General features: G+C 43.6%; 1 protein-coding gene across 2 annotated transcripts in view; it reads right to left on the reverse strand.

Annotated features, from left to right (window-relative positions):
- Positions 1 to 27,647, reverse strand: part of LOC106570238 (trafficking protein particle complex subunit 9) — a 361,123-nt gene that overhangs the window by 203,531 nt on the left and 129,945 nt on the right. For both annotated transcript variants that reach the window (XM_045694753.1, XM_045694752.1), the window contains one exon: positions 7,083 to 7,201. In XM_045694753.1, coding sequence (XP_045550709.1) covers positions 7,083 to 7,201 — 119 coding nt within the window. The remainder of the gene's footprint in view (positions 1 to 7,082; positions 7,202 to 27,647) is intronic.

Below are 27,647 nucleotides of genomic sequence, written 5' to 3' on the forward strand. Positions count from 1 at the left end.
TTGGCCAGGTAGCCTAGGACAACAACAAATAACTTCGCTCTCTGGTTTTGTGATGAAACAAAGGTGTGATTGAATTTATTCTGCCATGGTGTCTTCTTATTGTCTCAGCCTTAGGCCTATATATCACGGTGTCAAGGCAGATAAACTAACAGGTTATAGAGCAAACAACGCAATTATTAACAACACAGATTGTAATATGGCTATTTTTCCCCCTGGCTTGGCTTCCCCAATGATTTTACCCACGCACCGCTACTGATCTGCACGGAGTTGGTGGTTTTCAATATCCGATCATAAATGACTATAGCACCACCTGTTCACCTGTTAAATGACTATAGCGCCACCTGTTCACATGTTAAATGACTATAGCGCCACCTGTTAAATGACTATAGCGCCACCTGTTAAATGACTATAGCGCCACCTGTTCACATGTTAAATGATTATAGCACCACCTGTTAAATGACTATAGCGCCACCTGTTAAATGACTATAGCACCACCTGTTCACATGTTAAATGATTATAGCACCACCTGTTAAATGACTATAGCGCCACCTGTTAAATGACTGTAGCGCCACCTGTTAAATGACTGTAGCGCCACCTGTTCACACGTTAAATGACTATAGCGCCACCTGTTAAATGACTATAGCGCCACCTGTTAAATGACTATAGCGCCACCTGTTCACATGTTAAATGATTATAGCACCACCTGTTAAATGACTATAGCGCCACCTGTTAAATGACTATAGCGCCACCTGTTAAATGACTATAGCGCCACCTGTTAAATGACTATAGCGCCACCTTTTAAATGACTATAGCACCACCTATTAAATGACTATAGCGCCACCTGTTAAATGACTATAGCACCACCTGTTAAATGACTATAGCACCACACCACTTGTTAAATGACTATAGCACCACCTGTTAAATTATTATAGCACCACCTGTTAAATGACTATAGTGCCACCTGTTCACATGTTAAATGATTATAGCACCACCTGTTAAATGACTATTGCACCACCTGTTAAATGACTATAGCACCACCTGTTCACATGTTAAATGATTATAGCACCACCTGGTAAATGACTATAGCGCCACCTGTTAAATGACTATAGCGCCACCTGTTCACATGTTAAATGATTATAGCGCCACCTGTTAAATGACTATAGCACCACCTGTTAAATGACTATAGCACCACCTATGTTACATGACTATAGCGCCACCTGGTAAATGACTATAGCGCCACCTGTTCACATGTTAAATGATTATAGCACCACCTGTTAAATGACTATAGCGCCACCTGTTCACATGTTAAATGATTATAGCACCACCTGTTAAATGACTATAGCGCCACCTGTTCACATGTTAAATGATTATAGCACCACCTGTTAAATGACTATAGCGCCACCTGTTCACATGTTAAATGATTATAGCGCCACCTGTTACATGACTATAGCGCCACCTGTTAAATGACTATAGCGCCACCTGTTAAATGACTATAGCGCCACCTGTTAAATGACTATAGCGCCACCTGTTAAATGACTACAGCGCCACCTGTTAAATGACTATAGCGCCACCTGTTAAATGACTATAGCGCCACCTGTTAAAAATGACTATAGCGCCACCTGTTAAATGACTATAGCGCCACCTGTTAAATGACTATAGCGCCACCTGTTAAATGACTATAGCGCCACCTGTTAAAAATGACTATAGCACCACCTGTTAAAAATGACTATAGCACCGCCTGTTAAATGACTATAGGGCCACCTGTTAAATGACTATAGCGCCACCTGTTAAAAATGACTATAGCACCACCTTTTAAATGACTATAGCACCGCCTGTTAAATGACTATAGCACCACCTGTTAAATGACTATAGCACCACCTGTTAAATGACTATAGCACCACCTGTTAAATGAACCTGTTACATGACTATGCACCATCTGTTAAATGACTATAGCACCACCTGTTAAGTGATTATAGCACCACCTGTTAAATGACTATAGCACCACCTGTTAAAAATGACTATAGCACCACCTGTTAGAAATGACTATAGCACCACCTTTTAAATGACTATAGCACCGCCTGTTAAATGACTATAGCAACACCTGTTAAATGACTAATTCTCCAAACCTGCTACGTTACTTCTCCAAACCTGCTTTGTTAATTCTCCTAACCTGCTACGAAAAAGTCCCTTCCAGTTGGAGCTGTATACCACCTAGTCAAAACCCCTGAACAGACACAAAGCCCTACCTCCCAACATCTACATCCAGCCCCAAAATAACAACAGTCACTTCCCACAGCCACTTTAAGGTTGGACTTTATTTTATGCATTTATTTAGTAAAGATCATTCATGTAAATTAGAATAGAGGTCCAGAAATTGATCCTGTGGAATACCACATTTGATCTCAAGAGTCTAACGTCACAAGGTAAACTCATGACTTAGGGCAACTGGCATCAGGGCCATGCCCCCGCACATTGACTCTGTACCAGTACCCCCTGTATATAGTCTCGCTATTGTTATTTTACCACTGCTCTTTAATTACTTGTTCCTTTTATTTCTTATTCTTACTCATATTTTTTTCAACTGCATTGTTGGTTAAGGGCTTGTAAGTAAGCACTTCACTGTAAACTCTACACCTGTTGTATTCGGCACATGTGAATAATACAATTTGATTTGAGACTTGTCTAAACCCAAATATAAGAATACGAATTCAATTGTGCTTTCCCCACCTCCCAGTCTCCCTCCCTAGTTTTTCTATTCATTTTATTTCACCTTTATTTAACCAGGTAGGCCAGTTGAGAACAAGTTCTCATTTACAACAGCAACCTGGCCAAGATAAAGCAAAGCATTTCGACACATACAACAACACAGAGTTACACATGGAATAAACAAACACAGTCAATAAGTAGAAAGTAGAAAAAGTCTATATACAGTGTGTGCAAATGAGGTAGGATAAGGGAGGTAAGGCAAAAAATAGGCCATGGTGGCAAAGTAATTACAATATAGAAATTAAACACTGGAATGGTAGATGTGCAGAAGATGAATGTGCAAGTAGAGATACTGGGGTGCAAAAGAGCAAGATAAATAAATAAATACAGTATGGGGATGAGGTAGTTGGATGGGCTATTTACAGATGGATTTCTGGATTTGAGTCCCTCCCCAACGATTTCTAGAATGCAAACACATTCTAACCACTCTGATCGGTTTCCAGAAAGCGATGGGTTGGGCCAGAGCCAGAACACACGTGGATAAAGCGGAGTTTTGAAAATACGCCATTGGCTTTGATACTCCAATTGGTTAGAGACGATCCAAACTCTGATGACTTTGTTTTGTACAACACCCCTCAATTTGACGTCACCAGAAACTACTTCAACGACGGCAGTCTCAGACTGAAGTATCTAGCGAACAACAGAGGAGCAGAAGAATTCAGTTTGAGTCATCAGACAAAAGGGAGCTAGGTTCAGGAGGGTAAATGAATGAGCATGTCATCCCCGATGAGTGAGTTATCCCCAATCATAAAGACCAGTGGGTTTATAGACTTCTCTCTACTCCCCTGTTCTCCTCCCCAGGCCTGACACTCGAACCTCTCTCTCTAACCTACCTCCCCATATGATAGTGGAGTGTCCTATCCTCACACTATTCTCTTCCGGTACTACCTGTGAGTCACACAAACATGTGCAGGTAAGAGAGACACTAGAGAGATGATACAGAGCAACACTGACACACAAACATACGCAAACACTACCAAACAAACACAAATGTGCACTGCACACAGACACAACATACCACACACGGCAAGACCTCAGGGAAAAGACAGAGTGAAAATAGACAGGAAGAAAGGCAGAGCATTTCCTGGGAATCGCCGAGCATAATAGGCACGCATGCCAACAACTGCTCACACACACACACACATACACGCGCACAGACACAGACAGACACGCGCACACACACAGAGACACGTGCACACAGACACGCGCACACAGACACGCGCACACAGACACGAGCACACAGACACACGCACACACGCACACAGACACGCGCACACAGACACAGACACGCGCACACAGACACAGACACGCGCACACAGACACAGACACGCGCACACACACACACACACACACACACACACACACACACACACACACACACACACACACACACACACACACACACACACACACACACACACACACACACACACACACACACACACACACACACACACACACACACACACGTTCACCCCCCATGTATTCCTGTGGCATTTCCAGGCAGGCTGGGATGTGTAGCTAACTACTGTAACAAATGCAGAAGCACGGAGTAGAAATATCATAATGAGAAGGAATAGGAAAGTTCACCAGGTGGCTCAGAGGGAAATATCACTGGTTCCTATTGGACAGGCAGCCTGATCAGCATGGAGGTGGGGAAAGGTAGGTTACAACACATACACACACAAGCAGGAAGGTGGATGAAAGTACAAGCTTATCAAACACATCACTGTGAAGGCTAAGACAAAACATCGTCTGTGAAGCAGAACTACAGCGTGGGCACATAAGTTGGTTGACCCAGTCTGTGCACATAACAAGGCATTTCAGCTGCATACAGAATCCATGAGATATGTCATTATGAAATCATGGCTTTCAATAGAAAGTACATTTAATATGAGCAAAAACGGACAAGAAAAGCCATCAATATAGGTTTTAGTTGTTGTTTTAATTAAGAAATAGTGGGCAGACACTATGATATGAGTGATATTATGCATGACCTCCACTAGAACCAGTAGGCCAGCTAAGTACAAATCTAGAGCGTGAGTCAGATGAAAAACAATGTTGCAGCAAAACGACGAGTCAGATGCCTCAGGAAATATGAATCCATATAGCACCGTACATACATAGTCAAACACAGGTAGGGGAAACATTCATTAACATTCAGGAGGTTCAGTCTAACCAGCAGGAGAGTTTCGATTTATGTGCAAATCACCCCTTATCCATACCGCTTCACAAATACACACGCACACACAGGATGTTATGGCAATGTTCCCACATTATGTGTAATTGGTCAGTTCTGGGATTACCTCTGCAGCTAAACTGCCAAAACAACATAATCTGCACTGAGACTCTGAGCTGCCTGTCTGTCATTCTCTACACTGTTCTTAACAAGCTCCACCAGCCGACTGATGGAACGGACAGCTTCATATTTACAGCATAAGGGAATTAAGAATGAGATTCTTCCTCCTGTATAGATTCTCTATGTGTAATGGGTTCGATCAGGCGTCAGTGATATGCTGACCGCGTGCGCGAGCGTTGCAAAATAAATGTACACATACATGCTATTCAATCATTGCACCGAACACTGCTCGTGCGCGTCTGCGTAGCCAGGCGCTAAAATAGAACTTGGTTCTATTTGTGACGATTGACGTGCTGCCTCTCCCATCTCCTCATTGGTTTTTTTGGAGCATAAACCCACGTGAGTGACTGAAAGATGAACTGAGGTCCACACTCCAGACCAGTTGGTAGTGGTAATGCACCTTAAAGTTGGTTGTCAACCACCATATAAAGTCCAAAGAAGAAGAAGCAGCCTGAAGGAGGAGCGATTACTAGAAACCTTTACCCTTTTATCTGTGAATTAATTGTCGGAGTAGTGGACTTTGTGCATTTCAACCCAATGTTTATATCCCAGGACAAATTAGCTAGCAACAGCAAGCTAGCTAGCTAGAATGTCATGAACGTTGAATGCTTTTCGACCTGTCCCAAAATTAATATAGTTGGTTCAGAGTTTGTTCTGATATTTCAACCTGCGGGTCCTGATCGAGTCTGCTGTGGGGGGACAAAATCAACATGCGCATGAGCGGTCGGGTCAGCATGTGAAACAATGTTGTGAAATAAATAGTTGTAATTGCATTTTTTATAAGATGGCATGCGCGCAATTTTAGGAGTTATAAAATCAATATGGTAGCACTGGAAAGCTGTGATATCCCTCTTTTTAAATGTGGACATCAAAACTGCTTTGAAAGTTGTGTTTTCCCTGGGATTGTAGCTAGAAACAGGCATCTACTTGATTAGACCACCTTGTTTCTTTGTTTTGTTTATTTCTTTGGTAAAACGTAATTTTCTATATTTTCTATTTATTTATTATTTACAAGTTGCTCCGTCTGTTTATTGGAACAAGTGTTATTTTTGTATGTAATGTACCTGTTTGATTCTGAAAATGAAAAACGCTAGAAACAGGCCTAATATTTATTCATTATTATTTGACCTAGCTTTCCTTTTACACCTCCCCTGAACATCCCCCCCCCTGAAAACTTCTAGGTTATGTAATAAGGAGAGGAGATATGTATATTAGGAGAGGGAATCGACTGGACACGGCTGGGAGGTTGTGTGTGTGTGGGTGTGCATGCGTACGGTACAGCTAACCATAAGTGCTCCGTGATGAATCACAATGGAGAGGTTCACCCCTGCAGACAGAACTTAACGAACTCTACAACACCAAAGTCTCACACACACACACACACACACACACACACACACACACACACACACACACACACACACACACACACACACACACACACACACACACACACACACACACACACACACACACACACACACACACACACACACACACACACACACACAGAGAGAGAATGTAGTTCAGCAAGGCATCAGCCTGTTCTCTCCACTGATTGAGATCAGCTGCACCCTGATAGAGACACGCCACATTAACTCTGTGTACCTTGTACCTTCTTGTCTATGTGTGAAAAGCTGCAGTTAGCCTCTCTGTCTGTCTGTCTGTCTGTCTATCCTCAGCTCCCTCCCTGCTTTTTAAACAAACAGCTACACTCACCCTAATTACCACAACACGAGGCTTGTTAACTATCTGCAGCATCAGAAAATGGGCTGAGAGACAGACAGCAACACAAGGAGGGAAATAAAACAACCTTCGGAAGTCATGAAATGCAAATGAGTAAAGTCTTATGTAAATGATTAAGTAGAGACATGTTCCTGCTGAAATCTCACTGTGGTAATAAAAGAGAACTTAGTTTAGAGAAGAGGGGAGGAGAGGGGAGAGGTGTCAGTCCTACCTTGACGTGGTTGTAGTCTGTCTTGCTGGACTCGCTGCCCAGGGGCTTGGTCTCGGCCCGGGGTTTGAGGACTTGTCTCAGGGGGCTGGAGATGGGAAGGCCTGTCACACTGATCCCATCTGGAACAGCAGCAGAGAGGATCAGCCAGTCAGGAGACACAAAACTACACTAACCCCAGACTTAATATAATTTAACTATATTGACAGTTGTTAAAACTCAAATTAGCATATTAGGGTGAGAGAGTTTCCCTGATCTCAAAGTATTTCCTGGTCGAATCAGGAGCAACTCCCATCTCTTCTTCATACATGAGGACATGATCATTTAAATACATTTTGTGAGCAGAATATGCAACAGCAGCTCACAGGCCTATCCTTTTTTATATGTAGTTTAATGCAGAGTTCAGAGCTGTAAACAACCCAATCCTGCACAGAGCTTCAGAGGACCATCAAACAGCCATATTAGCTTTCTGTATTAATGTGTACTGAAGGGGTTGCTATTTTCAGCTAGCCATGCTACAAACCATCTCATAGTGTGACGTAGGCACTGAGCACACAGTCTCTCTGACGTTAGTGGAAACATCTTTGTCTCCAAAGGGAATCACTGGGTTAGCTGCTGCAAAGATCTGGGCCACCCCCCACACCCCACCCACACAAAGAGATGGGAACGACATGGTAGGAATAAAAGTTCAAACATTTAGAGCCCGCCAGCTTTGACTCCATATTCCTCTTTGGTACAAAGCTTTCCAACACATTTTACTGACATGGCTGGCATTTGTGATTAGTACTCCACAAGCGGCTAACCAGGGCCCAGAATCACAAAACACCTCGACGCAAAAACTTAAGAAGCTTCTTAAGAAAAATAAGAAGTTCCTCAACAATATTTTAAGATTTAATGATTTTCTTACGAACTTCTCAAATATCTTCTTGTTTCTCAGCAACTGTTTTAGCTAGCTATCTAGCTAGCAAAGGCAATCATGTTCGCATATTTCTTACTGAGATTACTGTTCTAAAACGTGTACTTGGGATTAAAATAATCAATACTGAAACTTTCAGATGAAGTTTGTGAGTGAATTAAACACGTTCAATTGCTTTCATGAGCTTTTTCTCTCAATGCCCTGAGTTTAAGACAAGGTTTTAGCCATCTTGGAATTTCCCAAAACTTTTTTTTCAATAATATAATTTTTGTTATAACTTTTTGCTTAAGGAGAAACAAGAAATACCGTAAGAAAATTTCCAAGACCCATTTTGAGGAATGGAAACTTTGCTTAACTTTCTTCTTAAGTCTATAGCTAAGGAAAACATTGCAGTTAACTAGAAATGTCTTCTTAAGAAGGTTTTGTGAATCTGGGCCTAGGTCCATATCCATAAAGCCTCTCAGAGTAGGACTGCTGATCTCAGATCAGTTTAGCCATTTAGATCATAATGAATGAGATTACATGGACAGGGGAAATCTGAGATGCTTTGTGAATACGAGCCCAGAACTACTACAGCTGACACAGTGTCAGTCTGTCAGCATTGTTGCTTTGTCATTTTCCATATCCAACTCACAGAAACAGATTAGATATGCATCCAGACAGAGGGAGGTGGATGGAAAGAGGAAGAGAGAACACTGATAAACAGTATCTTTATTGACTAGTGCCTCCATTAAGGCCTACAGCCTGTTTCCAGACACAAATACATCTTCATGTCTAATCCTGATAGAGAGCGAGGGCAGGAGAGACAGAGATGAAGAGACAAACAGAGAGAGAGACAGAGAGTGCATAACGGGCGGAGAGATTGAAGACGACATCACTCAACATCATCCCTCTTTCCTTGCCATCACCCTCCGTCTATCCCTGCCTCTTTCTCTCTCAATCTATCTCTCCATCTGCCTAGTGAGAGTCTGCGACTATAAATCACTACAGATTATATTAGTGACAGTGAATTGATCTAATACAGAATGATAAACTGAAAATCAACATCAACAAAGTCTTCCACAAGAGATGAGGTAATGTGAATCTCTGCAATGCCACCTTTTGGCTCTACACACACTTGTGCTTTTCCTGGAAGGTGAGTCAAGGCTACTGTAGTAAAAGGGTGCCTATGACCGACTGCATTGCAAACAGAAACACTTCTTCAATGTCCTTTCGAGGGGAGAGGAACATTAGGCTGTAAAATACAAGGCAACAAAGTCCCATTCTGCTCCGTGGAGAGAGTGAGAGAGAGTGAGAGAGAGTGTGAGAGAGTGTGAGAGAGAGAGAGAGAGAGAGAGAGTGAGAAAGAGAGAAAGAGTGAGAGAGAGAGTGAGAGAGAAAGAGAGAGAGAGAGAGAGAGTGAGTGAGAAAGAGAGAGTGAGAGAGAACGAGAGAGTGAGAGAGAGAAAGAGAGAACACCTGAACATCTGGGCAGAGAGGTCGAATCTGGGAGTAGCTAGCAAAGGACCTTTGACCCCGATTAACATACATTGGTTTATTAGAAGCATCACATAGACAGACAATTTCCTCCCTACACAACGAGAGAGAGAGAGAGAGAGAGAGAGAGAGAGAGAGAGAGAGAGAGAGAGAGAAAGAGAGAGTATTCACAAGGCGTCTCAGAGTAGAAGAGAGGGGCGGGACAGAGAGAAGAATACCCAATCCCTCGGCTGGTATTATTTTAGGAGCTATATGATCCACAAGTAACCCAGCCCAGGTGAGACTGACAGATAATGAGAGACGGAGAGAAAATAAGATGGGGAAATAATAGTGGCTCTTTTCAAAAGCCCACACTTTCTGCTGTCATTACTATGACATCAAACATCCAAATTACAAGGACGCAGGCAGTCTCTTTCAGATGGAGGGAGAGAGCGCAGAAGAAGGTGAAATGGAGAGAGATGAGGAAACAGGGAGCGAGAAAGAGAATAAGAGCAAGAAAGATCAGAAGAGAAAGAGATGAGAGGGAGAGAAGAGAGAGGGAATAAGAGAGTGAGATAATGCAGGATCTGAACAAATTATTGCCATCATTACTCACAGCCATTGGAGTCATACTAAATACAGCATTACAGACAGAACCACATCATCCAAGCAGACAGCGCAAATAAAGATGTTATTTTACAATCAATCCCTCATACTCCCTTACCTTCAGCAGTACCCTACTCCTAATGCTGTGAGATGGTCCTCATCACATTTATCTTGTGAGGTGACAAAGTGAACAACATATCATCCATCCTATTGTCATTTTACATCTATGAATGCTTATGTACTGCTAACGAATGTATTATGAATGGCTTATAACTGATAAAGACATGCTCAGGTACTTTGGCGACAAGAAAGTATTTTTTAAACTTCCTGCTTTGGCCTGGATGTGTTTTATTTATTTTACCTTTATTTAACTAGGCAAGTCATTTAACAACAAATTCTTATTTTCAATGACGGCCTAGAAAAAACTGCCTTGTTCAGGGGCAGAACGACAGATTTTTACCTTCAGCTCGGGTTTTCGATCTTGCAACCTTTCGGTTACTAGACCAACGCTCTAACCACTAGGCTACCTGCCATGTCTTCTCACTCTGCCCCTACTCGGATGGTATTGCGCCGTCCCAACCTTCGCTCTCTCTCTCCCGCTACTCTCTCCTCTTCCATCCTATCATCTCTTCCCTCTGCTCAACCCTTCTCCAACCTATCCCCTGATTCTGCCTCCTCAACCCTCCTCTCCTCCCTTTCTGCATCCTTTGATTCTCTATGTCCCCTATCCTCCAGGCCGGCTCGGTCCTCCCCTCCTGCTCCGTGGCTCGACGACTCACTGCGAGCTCACAGAACAGGGCTCCGGGCAGCCGAGCGGAAATGGAGGAAAACTCGCCTCCCTGCGGACCTGGCGTCCTTTCACTCCCTCCTCTCTACATTTTCCTCTTCTGTCTCTGCTGCTAAAGCCACTTTCTACCACTCTAAATTCCAAGCATCTGCCTCTAACCCTAGGAAGCTCTTTGCCACCTTCTCCTCCCTCCTGAATCCTCCTCCCACTCCCCCCCTCCTCCCTCTCTGCGGATGACTTCGTCAACCATTTTGAAAAGAAGGTTGACGACATCCGATCCTCGTTTGTCAAGTCAAACGACACCGCTGGTCCTGCTCACACTGCCCTACCCTATGCTTTGACCTCTTTCTCCCCTCTCTCTCCAGATGAAATCTCGCGTCTTGTGACGGCCGGCCGCCCAACAACCTGCCCGCTTGACCCTATCCCCTCCTCTCTTCTCCAGACCATTTCCGGAGACCTTCTCCCTTACCTCACCTCGCTCATCAACTCATCCTTGACCGCTGGCTACGTCCCTTCCGTCTTCAAGAGAGCGAGAGTTGCACCCCTTCTGAAAAAACCTACACTCGATCCCTCCGAAGTCAACAACTACAGACCAGTATCCCTTCTTTCTTTTCTCTCCAAAACTCTTGAACGTGCCGTCCTTGGCCAGCTCTCCTGCTATCTCTCTCAGAATGACCTTCTTGATCCAAATCAGTCAGGTTTCAAGACTGGTCATTCAACTGAGACTGCTCTTCTCTGTGTCACGGAGGCTCTCCCCACTGCTAAAGCTAACTCTCTCTCCTCTGCTCTCATCCTCCTAGACCTATCTGCTGCCTTTGATACGGTGAACCATCAGATCCTCCTCTCCACCCTCTCCGAGTTGGGCATCTCCCGGCGCGGCCCACGCTTGGATTGCGTCCTACCTGACAGGTCGCTCCTACCAGGTGGCGTGGCGAGAATCTGTCTCCGCACCACGTGCTCTCACCACTGGTGTCCCCCAGGGCTCTGTTCTAGGCCCTCTCCTATTCTCGCTATACACCAAGTCACTTGGCTCTGTCATATCCTCACATGGTCTCTCCTATCATTGCTATGCAGACGACACACAATTAATCTTCTCCTTTCCCCCTTCTGATAACCAGGTGGCGAATCGCATCTCTGCATGTCCGGCAGACATATCAGTGTGGATGACGGATCACCACCTCAAGCTGAACCTCGGCAAGACGGAGCTGCTCTTCCTCCCGGGGAAGGACTGCCCGTTCCATGATCTCGCCATCACGGTTGACAACTCCATTGTGTCCTCCTCCCAGAGTGCTAAGAACCTTGGCGTGACCCTGGACAACACCCTGTCGTTCTCTACTAACATCAAGGTAGTGACCCGATCCTGTAGGTTCATGCTCTACAACTTTCGCAGAGTACGACCCTGCCTCACACAGGAAGCGGCGCAGGTCCTAATCCAGGCACTTGTCATCTCCCGTCTGGATTACTGCAACTCGCTGTTGGCTGGGCTCCCTGCCTGTGCCATTAAACCCCTACAACTCATCCAGAACGCCGCAGCCCGTCTGGTGTTCAACCTTCCCAAGTTCTCTCACGTCACCCCGCTCCTCCGCTCTCTCCACTGGCTTCCTGTTGAAGCTCGCATCCGCTACAAGACCATGGTGCTTGCCTACAGAGCTGTGAGGGGAACGGCACCTCCGTACCTTCAGGCTCTGATCAGGCCCTACACCCAAACAAGGGCACTGCGTTCATCCACCTCTGGCCTGCTCGCCTCCCTACCTCTGAGGAAGCACAGTTCCCGCTCAGCCCAGTCAAAACTGTTCGCTGCTCTGGCACCCCAATCGTGGAACAAGCTCCCTCACGACGCCAGGACAGCGGAGTCAATCACCACCTTCCGGAGACACCTGAAACCCCACCTCTTTAAGGAATACCTAGGATAGGATAAAGTAATCCTTCTAACCCCCCCCTTAAAAGACTTAGATGCACTATTGTAAAGTGGTTGTTCTACTGGATATCATAAGGTGAATCCACCAATTTGTAAGTCGCTCTGGATAAGAGCGTCTGCTAAATGACTTAAATGTAAATGTAATGTCAATGTGTAGTTCATACATGCATAATCTATGAGCATAACTACCGTTTCACCTCAATTAGCCACAAAATCCCTAGTTTGAAAGAGACTGTTTTCTTGAAGCTGTGCCGCGACATTTTCCCTATATTTCCCCCCACGTGGGCCAGCCCCCTAGCAATTTGAGTTCGACCCAGTGAGCTTCAGTCCCTCGCATTGGAGTGACTTCAAGCAAGAGGCCTGCCCAGCCTTATCCAATGAAGTTGCAGGGCGGGCCCAACGGCTCAGTGGACACAGCAGAGACAGAGAGAGCAATGACGTGGTGCACATATCTGCACATATGTGTCATAGAATGCCGTTTTCAGGGACCACTTTTGGCTCGTGAGTGCTCCTTTCAGGACTACTGGCTAAAAAGTATACAAACGTACACAAAATTACCAGAGAATCTCTTTAATAAGATGTCCTTTTTAGGTACTCTTAATTTGGGAATCAAATATTTTTGACAGAAAGAAATCTGCAAAGATATTCACATAGACAGATAAGTTTATTGAAATAAGCGGTGAAAAAGTATCCAATGTCCAACAATTATGAAAGAGATTTATTTTCAATAAATAATTGGTCAATTAAGTCCATAATGGGGTTCATAGGACTGACCAAAATATATTTCAGTTCAAATGTCAGGTTTCAATAGCACTTTAAACGGTCGCTGCTGATTGAGTCAAGCTGAGAATTGGTCCCTTGAAATGAAGGTCCATTCAGTCAGCACACTGAACTGAATAGACCAGACTCAATGAGCTGCTGTCTCAATGGTTCCTGCCTCCAGAACTGAAAAGATTAAGACATTACAATGACGTATAAAAGCTTCGTAATAGTGGGAAGTCAGTCAATTGTGGAACTGGTCTTCATATAATAAATAAGACAATTCACTCAGAATACCTCACACAAAGTCATATCTAGGTACATCTGAAGAAAATATTTGTTTGTTTTCCCTCAGATAAATGCAGTCTGTCAATCTTCTGCATATTCTGTAGTCATATCACTAAGGTAATGTGATAACCTGAATAGGCCTACTCTGCCGAGCAAGGACAAATCGCAACTCCCTCCACTCCAAAACTGAATGACATCTGCGAAGAAGCCCGTTGACTGACAGATATTCTAGCTGTGGTACATTGGGAACATTGCGAGCAGAGCAACGAGCAACAAGATGGTTACAACACTGACAGCCTCCCCACCCTGTCCCTTTGTAATTGTACTGGCTTTTCCAAATGCATCTCCCTGGCTGTTTTAATTCCCTTTAATGACGTTGTTGCACGCTGAGATTTTACCATCCATGGGCTAATGTGTTTACACTGTCTGCTCCGTACTGCTTTTACCTGCTCCCCGCCTCCCTAGGACGACCAGACGCTACTCAATAGCTCTTATTGAGATGGAGAGGACGACTAGGGCACTGGCTGGAGACTTCAGCCAACACACACAGAATAATATGCTACTTAGCATATGCTTTTATCCAAAGCCAATTCATAGAGTGATTGCATACATGTTCCATACATTTTAAGAAAGGGAATGTGATCCCTGTGGGAATTGAATCCACAACTATGGCTAGCAAAATTATCGTATAATCGCGTAACCGTCCATTATGGTAAAAAAGAAGTTGCACCCCTTTACACTCATACCCTTATACGGGTTGATAATGGCACTGATAAACGCCTAAATTGGAACACAGTGGTTGTACAGTAACATGTTCAGTGGAGGCTCCTCAGAGGAGGAAGGGGAGGACCATCAGTGAATTTCATAAAAATAAAAATTGTGAGACATTTAAAGAGTTATCCTTTTTTTATAAAACTAAATATATTCACGTCACCAAATAATTGATTAAAACAACAGTTTTGCAATGAATGTCTACAGTAGCCTCAGCAGCACTCTATAGGGTAGCACCATGGTGTAGCACCATCTAGCTTCTGTCCTCCTCTAGGTACATTGACTTCAATACAAAACCTGGGAGGCTCATGGTTCTCACCCCCTTCCATAGACTTACACAGTAATTATGACAACTTCCGGAGGACATCCTCCAACCTATCAGAGCTCTTGCAGCATGAACTGACATGTTGTCCAACCAATCAAAAGATCAGATAATTAATCTAGTACTGAAAACATAAACTACAGCTAGCTAGCACGGCAGTGCATAAAATGTGGTGAGTAGTTGACTCAAAAAGAGAGAAAGACAATAGTTGAACAGCTTTGAACAAATTAATTTCATCAAAAATGACAGAAGCGAGAGCGATATTTCATCATTCTTTTTCACTTTTATATAGCTAGAAAATGCAGCTAGATAGTTTAGCCTAATCAAACACCCGGCTCAAACAGAGGGATGCTATGTCAGCTAGCTGGCTATGACTATCCAACATAACACCGGAACTCTTCCAAGTCAAGGTAAGCTTTTGGTTTTACCAATATATTGTCACCGGGGACCGACAATGTATCTGCTAAACTGCTTACTGACCGTACACTGTACTGCATGATTGTAGTGGGTTTACTAACATGTTAGTTGCATTAGCTATGTTAACTATGACGTTACTTTAACAAATATGGTGGCAACGATGTAGGCTGTGTGTAGTGGTTATGATGTGGTTTGGAAAGGTTTTTTTGCCTGGTCACATACAGCTGAATTCCATAAGCGAAGGGAAAAAGTGAGAGGAGGAGAGTGCATAGATGCGAGAAGGAATACAACATGGCTGCTATTAAAGTGAACTTTGTCTACAAGTGATCAGCGGTATATTCATTCCGCCAATTCTGTTTAAAAACTTTTCTTAAACGGATGAAACAGGGTTACACATACCTTAATTTGTCCAATAGAAACTATTGTTTGCAACTGTTGGACTAATGATTACTATGGAACACCGTTAAAATATAACAACAATAGTCTATTGTCAACTCATAATTAAAGGCAAACACTGGATTAGGTTGCACATCAACATATCTTGAACCATGCATTCCTGCTTGGACATGTTAGATGAAGCGTCTTATTTCTTGAATAGCCTACCATCTCAGTAGTCTATTAAACAGTCGAAAGCACAGCAAACTACTTTAGAAGGTGAATGATAACAAATGTATTCTATTGTGCGTCCAAATCATGGGCTGGAGAAAATGTTAGTCTGGAGCTCTGTCAAGGGGTGTGATTTTATATCTGCTGCAGAGTAATGTATTCTTCTGCTAATTTGGCTGTTGGGAAGAAAATCATGCGGTAGGATGTTATGCAGAAAAATATGTTGGTGGGACAAGGCTATGTACAGGTAACTGCCAAAGTAATGGAAACACTTGAGTAAATTACGGATACAAAGTATATTGAAAGCAGGTGCTTCCACACAGGTGTGGTTCCTGAGTTAATTAAGCAATTAACATTTCATCATGGGTCATGTATGAAAATGCTTGGCAGGCCATTATTTTGGCTACCATGGCTATGCCCCCATTGGATGAAAACGCCCCCATCCCCAGGGATGACAATGCCCCCATTCCCCATGAGTGGTCTCTGAATGGTTTGATGAGCATTAAAATGAGGTAAACCATATGCCATGGCCGTCTCAGTCACCAGTTCTCAACCCAATTGAACACTTATGGGAGATTCTGGAGCGGGGCCTTAGCATTTTCCACCAGCATCAACAAAAATCTAAATTATGGAATTTCTTGTGGAAGAATAATGTCACATCCTTTCAATAGAGTTTCAGACACTTGGCAAATCTATGCCAAGGTGCATTGATGCTCTTCTGGCTCGGGGTGGCCCAACGCCCTATTTGCATGACAATGAATAGTCACTCAAAATTCCATAATCGTCACAGTCCTACCCACAACCATGATATTGCTAATGCCACGCTCTTACCAACTGAGCTTACATCACACACACACACACACACACACACACACACACACACACACACACACACACACACACACACACACACACACACACACACACACACACACACACACACACACACACACACACACACAGAGAGAACAGCAGCATTAAAAGCAGGCCAGGCCCAGACACGCTGTAATTTAGTATGGTGCTCACACCATTGAAACCAATCATGTCTGCTGTAAGCTACAACCCATTAGTCTATGTGTGATGACATCAATCCCATCAGACACTGAGTTATGTTATGTCTTCAGCCCGTCCCGGTCGGTGTGTCAATGTGTTTGTGCGTGTTGTCTCGGCTCCTCTGAAACACAATGTTCTCAATGGCTCTGTCTCATTGGCCACTCTCTCTCATCAGCCCCTGCCTCTCTTTCTTTCAAACCAAGAACAAAGGAAATTACATATTGTGCCTGAGCCGGGCCCAAAAATGAAGGGTTGATTTGCAAGGTCACGTAGACATAGATTGGAGCCAATCAATGTCACATGAGGACTTCTCATGTTCTTTATACACTCAGAGGCTAGTTTATTTGACTTTACATATACTGTATCAAGGTTTGGAGCAGTGAGGAGTGGGAGGAGAAGGATCACTCCAATCCATCCATCATTCAAATAATCACCAATATTTTAGTCGTTTTATCTGCAAATCAGTTCCAAATACTGATCTCAAACTTCAAGGAATTATTTCAAGTACATTTTACGGTATGAGAAACAGACGAAAGATTATCACTCTCAAACGAGCTGATGGAGACACAAAATATATCATATCAATGCAGAGCGAGTTCGAGAGGGGAGAGAGCAAGAGAGACGCTAGCTGTTAATGTTTATCACCAAGTAGGGCTGTATACCGTATTTACAACATACCAGTATTAATGCACGGACCAGTTTAGGTTTATACTCAACCTTCTATAACAGCATTTCAGTGTTTGGCTTGTTAAACTGACATTGCACGTGCCGGAGTGGCGCATCACTTGTTATAGTTTACTCAGTTCACTACTTCAGTCGTCTCTCTCTCTTCCTCAGCCTGATACCAGTGCTGGTGTAGGCCTAAATCAGTATGTTGTTTGTGCAACGGTGTCTTCTAAATTATAGAGGAAGAGAGAGCAATAGTAATGGCATCTTTTTTGTAGGCATTAACTCTGCCATGGCTAAATGGCCAAAGCCTATAGGGAAATTAATGTTTTTTGGGGGGATAAACACAGAAATGAAGGTCTGTGGTAAACGCATGTTTAGGAGAACTTATGGAAAGCTCTATTCTGCCCTACCAAGCAAAAAGGCAGTAACTGTTCACAGCATGGAACTGAGAAAAATGTATTTCAATTACCTTGGTTTCACAGTAACTTTATGTAGTTACTGCTAACAAGACCCCATTTTCTCCAAAACACAATACAATAGATACAATAGAGGCAGGATACTTGTCCACATGATTAAGCATGTATTTAATGTTGTAACAATGAAATTAACTCATTTTCGATCAAGTGTGCAGTTACTGCTTGGTATGGCAGTATAGGTGAAGCATGAATATCTTTCTTTTTTTCTTCTTTTTTTGTTTTAATATTGCAAGTAGATTGAAGCTTCCATCAATGTAAATGTCTGCATCATTTCCAGTCAAAAGTTTAGACACACCTACTCATTCAAGGGTTTTTATATATTTTTACTATTTTCTACATTGTAGAATAATAGTGAAGACATCAAAACTATGAAATAACACATATGGAATCATGAGGAAGTGTTAAACAAATCAAAATATATTTTATATTTGAGATTCTTCAAAGTAGTCACCCTTTGCCTTGATGACTGCTTTGCACACTCTTGGCATTATCTCAACCAGCTTCACCTGGATTTTTTTTCCAACAGTCTTTTTCCAACGGTCTTTTCCCATATATGCTGAGCACTTGCTGCCTGCTTTTCCTTCACTCTGTGGTCCAACTCATCCCAAACCATCTCAATTGGGTTGAGGTCGGGTGATTGTGGAGGCCAGGTCATCTGATGCAGCATTCCATCACTCTCCTCCTTGGTCAAATAGCCCTTACACACCCTGGAGGAGTGTTGGGTCATTGTCCTGTTGAAAAAGAAATGATAGTCCCACTAAACGCAAACCAGATGGGATGGTGTATCGCTGCAGAATGCTGTGGTAGCCATGCTGGTTAAGTGTGCCTTGAATTCTAAATAAATCACAGACAGTGTCACCTGCAAAGATCCTCCACACCCTCACACCTCCTCCTCCATACTTCACGGTGGGAACCATACATGCGGAGATCATCAGTTTACTTAATCTGTGTCTCACAAAGACACGGCGGTTGGAAACCAAAAATCTCAAAAGACTCATCAGAGCAAAGGACAGATTTTGACCAGTATAATGTCCATTGCTCGTGTTTCTTGGCCCAAGCAAGTCTCTTCTTCTTCTTGGTGTCCTTTAATTCTAAGGAAGTTATCCTCTGCAGCAAAGGTAACTATGGCAGTCCTCATAAGAGCTGTTCTTGCCATAATATGGACTTTTACCAAATAGGGCTATCTTCTGTATAACAACCCTACTGATTGGCTCAAACACATTGAGGAAAGAAAATCCAAACATTAACTTTTAACAAGGCACACCTGTTAATTTAAATGCATTCCAGGTGACTACCTCATGAAGCTGGTTGAGAGAATGCCAAGAGTGTGCTACTTTGAAGAATCTCAAATATAAATTGATTAGTTTAACAGTTTCTTGGTTACTACATGATTCTATATGTGTTATTTCATAGTTTTGATGTATTCACTATTATTCTACAATGTAGAAAAGTTGGGTAAAAATAAAGAAAAACCCTGGAATGAGTAGGTGAGTCCAAACTTTTGACTGGTACTGTATATTTATTTTAAATGTTCCTTTATTATTTCCCCCTAACCCTACCACCCCCCCTAATTGGTGTAAAGTAATGGACAACAATACTTAGGCTTCTACTTCCAGCTTATACTTAGCATTTATTTTAAATGTTTTTATTTAACCTTTATTTAACTAGGCAAGTCAGTTAAGAACAAATTCTTATTTTCAATGACGACCTAGGAACAGTGGGTAAACTGCCTTGTTCTGGGGCAGAACAACAGATTTTTACCTTGTCAGCTCGGGGATTCAAGTCCAACGCTCTAACCACTAGGCTACCTGCCGCCCATCACTAGGGTACCACTAGGCTACCTGCCGCCCATCACTAGGGTACCACTAGGCTACCTGCCGCCCATCACTAGGGTACCACTAGGCTACCTGCCGCCCATCACTAGGGTACCACTAGGCTACCTGCCGCCCATCACTAGGGTACCACTAGGCTACCTGCCGCCCATCACTAGGGTACCACTAGGCTACCTGCCGCCTGCCGTTTATCAAAGTTAGCTGGCTAACTCATTGATCCTGCTTTGTAGTACCCCTCTGGACTCAAGGAGAGGGATGAACTGGTCTAGGTATGAATCAATGAATGAACCCCTCGGCTCCTCTCCCCTGTTCTCAATGGCTTTATCTGTCTCATCAAATCAAATTCTAATTTTATTGGTCACATATTTGGCAGATGTTATTGTGGGTGTTTCGAAATGCTTACGTTTCTAGCTTCAACAGTATCTAACAGTATCTAATAATTCACAACAATACACACAAATCTAAAAGTCAAATAATGGAATTATGAAATACATAAATATTAGGACGAGCAATGTCAGAGTGGCATTGACTAAAATACAGTAGAATAGAATACAGTATATACATAGGAAATGAGTAAAGCAGTATGTAAACATTATTAAAGTGACCAGTGATTCCATGTCTATATGGCAGCAGGGTTGAGTAACCGGGTGGTAGCCGGCTAGTGGTGGCTATTTAACAGTCTGATGGCCTTGAAATATATGCTGTTTTTCAATCTCTCGGTCCCATCTTTGATGCACCTGTACTGACCTCGCCTTCTGCATGGTAGCGGGGTGAACAGGCTGCACTACCCTCTTTAGAGCCCGTTGAGGGAGTGGTTCTTTTCCTGGCGCCACTCCACCAGGGCCCTCACCTTTCTCCCTATAGGCTGTCTCGTCATTGTTGGTAAATCAGCCCTACTACTGTTGTGTTGTCTGCAAAGTTGATGATTGAGTTTGAGGCGGCCTGGCCACACAGTCATGGGTGAACAGGGAGTACAGGAGGGGGCTGAGCACGCACCCTTGTGGGGCCCCTGTGTTGAAGATTAGCAAAGTGGAGATGTTGTTTCCTACCTTCACCACCTGGGGGTGGCCCGTCAGGAAGTCCAGGACCCAGTTGCACAGGGCGGGTTCAGACCCAGGGTTCGAGCTTAATGATGAGCTTGGAGGGTACAACGGTGTTGAAAGCTGAGCTATAGTCAATGAACAGCATTCTTACATAGGTATTCCTGTTGTCCAGATGGGATAGGGCAGTGTGCAGTGCGATGGCAATTGCATTGCCTGTAGATCTATTGGGGCAGTATGCAAATTGAAGTGGGTCTAAGGTGTCAGGTAAGGTAAAGGTGATATGATCCTAAACTATGATGACAGATGTGAGTGCTAGGGGGCGATAGTCATTTAGTTTGGTTACATGGACCCCTTCTCTCTCATCAGCCCCTTTCCTCTCTTTCTTTTCAAAGCAAGAACGGAGGAAATTACATCTTGTTCTTCTCATGTTCTTTACAAAATATTAGCGTAAGGGCTGAGGACATGGTGTCTCTCTCTAAGAGGCCTCTCTACTACCACATGGCAAGCGGTACCGGAGTGCCAAGAGTGCCAAGTCTAGGACAAAAAGGCTTCTCAACAGAGCCATAAGACTCCTGAACAGGTAATCAAATGGCTACCCGGACAATTTGCATTGTGTGCCCCTCCCAACCCCTCTTTTATGCTGCTGCTACTCTCTGTTTATCATATATGCATAGTCACTTTAACTATACATTCATGTACATACTACCTCAATTGGGCCGACCAACCAGTGCTCCCACACATTGACTAACCAGGCTATCAGCATTGTGTCCCGCCACCCACCACCCCCTCTTTTTACACTACTGCTACTCTCTGTTCATCATATATACATAGTCACTTTAACCATATCTACATGTACATACTACCTCAATCAGCCTGACTAACCGGTGTCTGTATATAGCCTTGCTACTCATTTTCAAATGTCTTTTTACTGTTGTTTTATTTCTTTACTTACCTACACACACACACACTTTTTTTTCGCACTATTGGTTAGAGCCTGTAAGTAAGCCTTTCACTGTAAGGTCTACACCTGTTGTATTCGGCGCACGTGACAAATGAACTTTGATTTGTAAGCAGTTAAACGGGACGGCTGAGGGTAAAGCGGTCCTTTGCAGGTTTGTGGTCTGGAAAGTAGTTGAGCCAGCAGTCTTCCTACACCACATGGGTGACAGAATAGATCTTTGAGATCAGTTATGTTTGAGTACCTCCGTATGTACTATGGACTACAAACACTGAGTGTACAAACATGCTCTTTCCATGACATAGACTGACCAGGTCCCTTGTTAAATCCGCTTCAATCAGTGTAGATGAAGGGAAGGAGACAGGTTAAAGAAGGATTTTTAAGCCTTGAGACAATTGAGACATGGATTGTGTTTGCGTGCCATTCAGAGGGTGAATGGGCAAGACAAAATATTGAAGTGCCTCTGAACGGTGTATGGAAGTAGGTGCCAGGCACACCGGTTTGTGTCAAGAACTGCAACACTGCTGGGTTTATCACGCTCAACAGTTTCCAGTGTGTATCAAGACTGGTCCACCAACCAAAGAACATCCAGCCAACTTGACACAACTATAGGAAGCATTGGAGTCAACATGGGCCAGTATCCCTGTGGAATGCCTGACACCTTGTAGAGTCCATGCATGGGCAAATTGAGGCTGTTTTGATGGCAAAAGGGGGTGCAACTCAATATTAGGAGTTCCTAATGTTTTGTACACTTAGTGTATAGGTTTGGAGCAGTGAGGGGTGGAGGGGAGAAGAATCCCTCCACTCCATCCATCATTCAATTAATCACCACTATTTTAGTCGGTTTTATAGGCTTGGGCAGTATGCAGATTTTCATATCGTCATACTGTCCTGCTCTCATACCGGGTTTTACAGTATTAGTACACAAGGGGAGCTTAGTACACAAGGGGAGGCAAAAAAAGAGCAAAAAAGCCCATTGGACGTCTCTTGACAGAATGTTAACAAAATTAGCACAAGTAATAGTGAATTTCCTAAATATGCTAGTGAGCACAAATGAAAATAAACAAACTGCAAAGACAGGCCATCCAGTTCATAAAGTTGTCCTTTTTTTATGTAATTTTTTATTTATGTTATTATTTACAAGTGAATGTGAACGAGAGACATTGTGCAAATGAACAAAGTTTTGATGCATGCTTGTCTGAAGGAAGAACAGTACTGGCTTTGGAGCAGCATGTGTCTGTGTGGAGTCTGGATTCGCTCAGGAGAAGACAGGTGAGGAGCAGATGGGCCAATAACGGAGAGGAGAAGGAACTCAAAGAAATCAAACTCAATAACTCATCCAAGGGGCTCTGACCTCTCAAACATGGCAGAAAGCTAACAAAATATGATGTCCCGTCAGCTTATAAATTCAGCCGCTTAGTTAGATAACTAGCAAGTTAAACTTAGGGTCGCGTTAACGCAGAATATTTCGCTGCATTTTATAAATGCAGGTCTAAAATGCTTCTTATTGTAATTTCTGCTCGGCATCAGAGAAACGTTGTGCTTCATTTGCACTTCTCCAATCGGGTGAAAATTCACAAAAAGGTAATTTCTCCGCTACTTTTCGGTGTAGCCTACTTTTCTCCGATAAAAAGCTAGATCTGGACTCTGGATCACTACTCTGGACGGTTCTGACTTAGAATATGTTGACAACTACAAATACCTAGGTGTCTGGCTAGACTGTAAACTCTCCTTCGACACTCATATTTAAACATCTCCAATCCAAAGTAAAATCCAGAATCGGCTTCCTATTTCGCAACAAAGCCTCCTTTACTCACGCCGCCAAACATACCCTCGTAAAACTGACTATCCTACCGATCCTCGACTTCGGCGATGTCATTTACAAAATAGCCTCCAACACTCTACTCAGCAAACCGGATGCAGTCTATCACAGTGCCATCTGTTTTATCACCAAAGCCCCATATACCACCCACCACTGCGACCTGTACGCTCTAGTCGGCTGGCCCTCGCTACCTATTCGTCGCCAAACCCACTGGCTCCAAGTCATCTATAAGTCTATGCTAGGTAAAGCTCCGCCTTATCTCAGCTCACTGGTCACGATAACAACTCCCACCCGTAGCACGCGCTCCAGCAGGTATATCTCACTGGTCATCCCCAAAGCCAACACCTCCTTTGGCCGCCTTTCCTTACAGTTCTCTGCTGCCAATGACTGGAACGAATTGCAAAAATCACTGAAGCTGGAGACTTATATTTCCCTCACTAACTTTAAACATCAGCTGTCTGAGCAGCTAACCGATCGCTGCAGCTGTACATAGTCCATCTGTAAATAGCCCATCCAATCTACCTACCTCATCCCCAAATTGTTTTTATTTACTTTTCTGCTCTTTTGCACACTAATATTTATACTTGCACATCATCATCTGCACATCTATCACTCCAGTGTTAATTTGCTGAATTGTAATTACTTCGCTACTATGGCCTATTTATTGCCTTACCTCCTCACGTCATTTGCACATACTGTATATAGACTTTCTTTTTCTATTGTGTTATTGACTGTACGCTTGTTTATCCCATATGTAACTCTGTGTTGTTTGTGTCGCACTGCTTTGCTTTATCTTGGCCAGGTCGCAGATGTAAATGAGAACTTGTTCTCAACTAGCCTATCTGGTTAAATAAAGGTGAAATTATTTTTTTTAAATAAATAAATAAATTAAACAAAACATCAGGAAATGTAGCTGGCTCCGTTCTTCCTTTCTATGTTAAACATTAGAAATATGAAGGCCATGCATTGTTTTTGTGAGAAAGACCTTGCTGTTTCATTGTAAGCTCATTTACTTGTGTGGCTGCTAGCCAAATAGCATTGCACTTCTGTTGTCATCTGATTGAAATGAAGCAATTTTGTCCCGAATTTGTTTCACTAATATATTTTCTGTGAAGGAAAACTATAGTTGCACATCCCTGATCACCCTGAAGAAAATAAACACTGTTGACTTTCAATTTAAAATGCGACCCCTGTCAATACACACCTGGACTCACCTGCTCCCACTTTCTCTCGTCGTGCTCTTTACAAACACGTGACTGGCTCCACTGCTCTGGGAACTACGGTAAACTTCATCATTTAAACTGATGTGACAGATGAAGTGAAGAACGCAATCTCCTCTATCTCGTATTGCACAAGTTGATTGCAGGTATTTACTATAAAAGTCGCTACAATATTACAATATATTGAAAAACTTCTATGAAATTGTTTAAAAAGGTACTGAAAAACCGTCCCGTGGCTATTTCCGAATAACCCAGTGTACGGTATATACCCCAAACCTAGTCGGATTTATCTGCAAATCAGTTACAAACACCAATCTCAAACCTCAAACAGTTTAAGGAATTATTTCAAGTGCTTTGTATAGTATGACAATCAGAATGGTGTGTCTCTCTCATGTGAGCCGATGGACAGATACAAAATATATCCCATCAATGCAGACAGAAAGAGACAGAGAGAGAGCGGTACCGGAGCGCCAAGTCTAGGTCCAAGAGGCTTTCTTAACAGCTTCTACCCCCAAGCCATAAGACTCCTGAACTTCTAATCAAATGGCTACCCAGACTACTTGTATTTAGGAATTTTAATTAAATCTTTGTTGGTTAAGGGCTTGTGAGTAAACATTTCACTGTACCTGTTGTATTCGGCGCAAGTGAGAAATACAATTTTATTTTATTTGACGAGAAAGAGAGTGCGAGAGAGTGAGTCTCGCGCACGCGAGAAAGATAGAGTATTTCAGATCAGAATGCTTCTGACACACTATGCATGCCGCGAGCTGCCATTAATTCTCCTACAAAGAGGGGGTAGAGGGAGGGTGGGGGAAAGGGAAAGAGAGAGAGGTAGGGACAGGGAGAGAGAGATATGGAGCGAGAGAGAGAGACGGCGGGAGGGAGAGAGGGAAAGAGAGAGAGAGGTAGGGAGAGGGAGAGAGAGAGATGGAGCAGAGAGAGAGAGACGGCGGGAGGGAGAGAGAGGGAGAGAGAGAGAGAGAGGTAGGGACAGGGAGAGAGAGATAAGGAGCGAGAGAGAGACGGCGGGAGGGAGAGAGGGAAAGAGAGAGAGAGGGGTAGGGACAGGGAGAGAGAGAGATGGAGCGAGAGAGAGAGACGGAGGGAGGGAGAGAGGGAAAGAGAGAGAGAGAGGTAGGGACAGGGAGAGTGAGATATGGAGCGAGAGAGAGAGACGGCGGGAGGGAGAGAGGGAAAGAGAGAGAGAGAGGTAGGGACAGGGAGAGAGAGATATGGAGCGAGAGAGAGAGACGGAGGGAGGGAGAGAGAGAGGGAAAGAGAGAGAGAGAGGTAGGGACAGGGAGAGAGAGATATGGAGCGAGAGAGAGAGACGGCGGGAGGGAGAGAGGGAAAGAGAGAGAGAGAGGTAGGGACAGGGAGAGAGAGATATGGAGCGAGAGAGAGAGACGGCGGGAGGGAGAGAGGGAAAGAGAGAGAGAGGTAGGGACAGGGAGAAAGAGATATGGAGCGAGAGAGAGAGATGGCGGGAGGGAGAGAGAGAGGGAAAGAGAGAGAGAGGGGTAGGGACAGGGAGAGAGAGATATGGAGCGAGAGAGAGAGACGGCGGGAGGGAGAGAGGGAAAGAGAGAGAGAGGGGTAGGGACAGGGAGAGAGAGATATGGAGCGAGAGAGAGAGACGGAGGGAGGGAGAGAGGGAAAGAGAGAGAGACGGCGGGAGGGAGAGAGACAGCGGTTGATGCTTATCGCCACGCCAAACATGCAGCTCAGTGGTGAAGGATCCATTCAGTTCCCACACGGGGCCAAGAGTCTGCTTTATACATGCACCTTCAGGCTGGATGGGGTCAATATTAAAGGAAGCAGCACTGAATGCCTCAAAACCATCTCTGAGGTGTTATCACTTGAGGACGAAAGGAAGAGGATATTTAGCCTATTACAGTATGAGGTCTTTCACAAGACGCCCTTGATGTTGTCATGAAAACAGTTAGATTTACCTGGTTGCAACAGAGACTGTTTGGTTGTGATGTGGTGTCTATGAAGTCTTCTCAACCACAAAACCAGTGAATTACATTAATATAACCAGAACATAACGTCTTTAAGACATATTATGCCACGTTGTTCTTTCAATAGTTTGCAGTGAATTCAAATTCAATGTAATTCCAAACCTCATCAGGCATATTAGCATGTAGCACCCTGTTTGTCAAAATGTCAACATTTCCAACCTGTATTAGTGAAGGTGCAATACTCAAATCAACCCACAGCTTCGAGCACCACTAAAATGTGCTAAACAATAATAACGCTAATAAGCCTCAGCAGTAGCCGTATTAATGCATTACCGAGAAATAACTACGTATTAGGACTTGGGAGTAGCAGATAAGATCCAGCCAGTTACAGCAGAACATAGCGTCTGTCCAGAATGTCACCAACAAAATACACAAGGGTTTCAGGGGTTTGTTGGTTAAGGAAGCACTGTTTGCCTTATCTCTGTCATTCAGGGGCCATAATTACTGCCACGCTAATTAAAACTTTAAAGAGTATCTGTTAAATAGCCTCATAAAGATGGAGAGGGGCATGGGCAGACAGAGAGAGAGAGAGAGAGCGAGAGTGAGGGAGAGAGCGAGTGAGTGAGGCAGGGGCCGCTGAGTTAAACATGTCAGTTCAGTTCAATTCTCCTCTGGTTTCTTCTCATGGA

This window comes from Salmo salar, chromosome ssa14 (genome assembly GCF_905237065.1).
Source record: "Salmo salar chromosome ssa14, Ssal_v3.1, whole genome shotgun sequence".
Classification (NCBI taxonomy): Eukaryota; Metazoa; Chordata; class Actinopteri; order Salmoniformes; family Salmonidae; genus Salmo; species Salmo salar.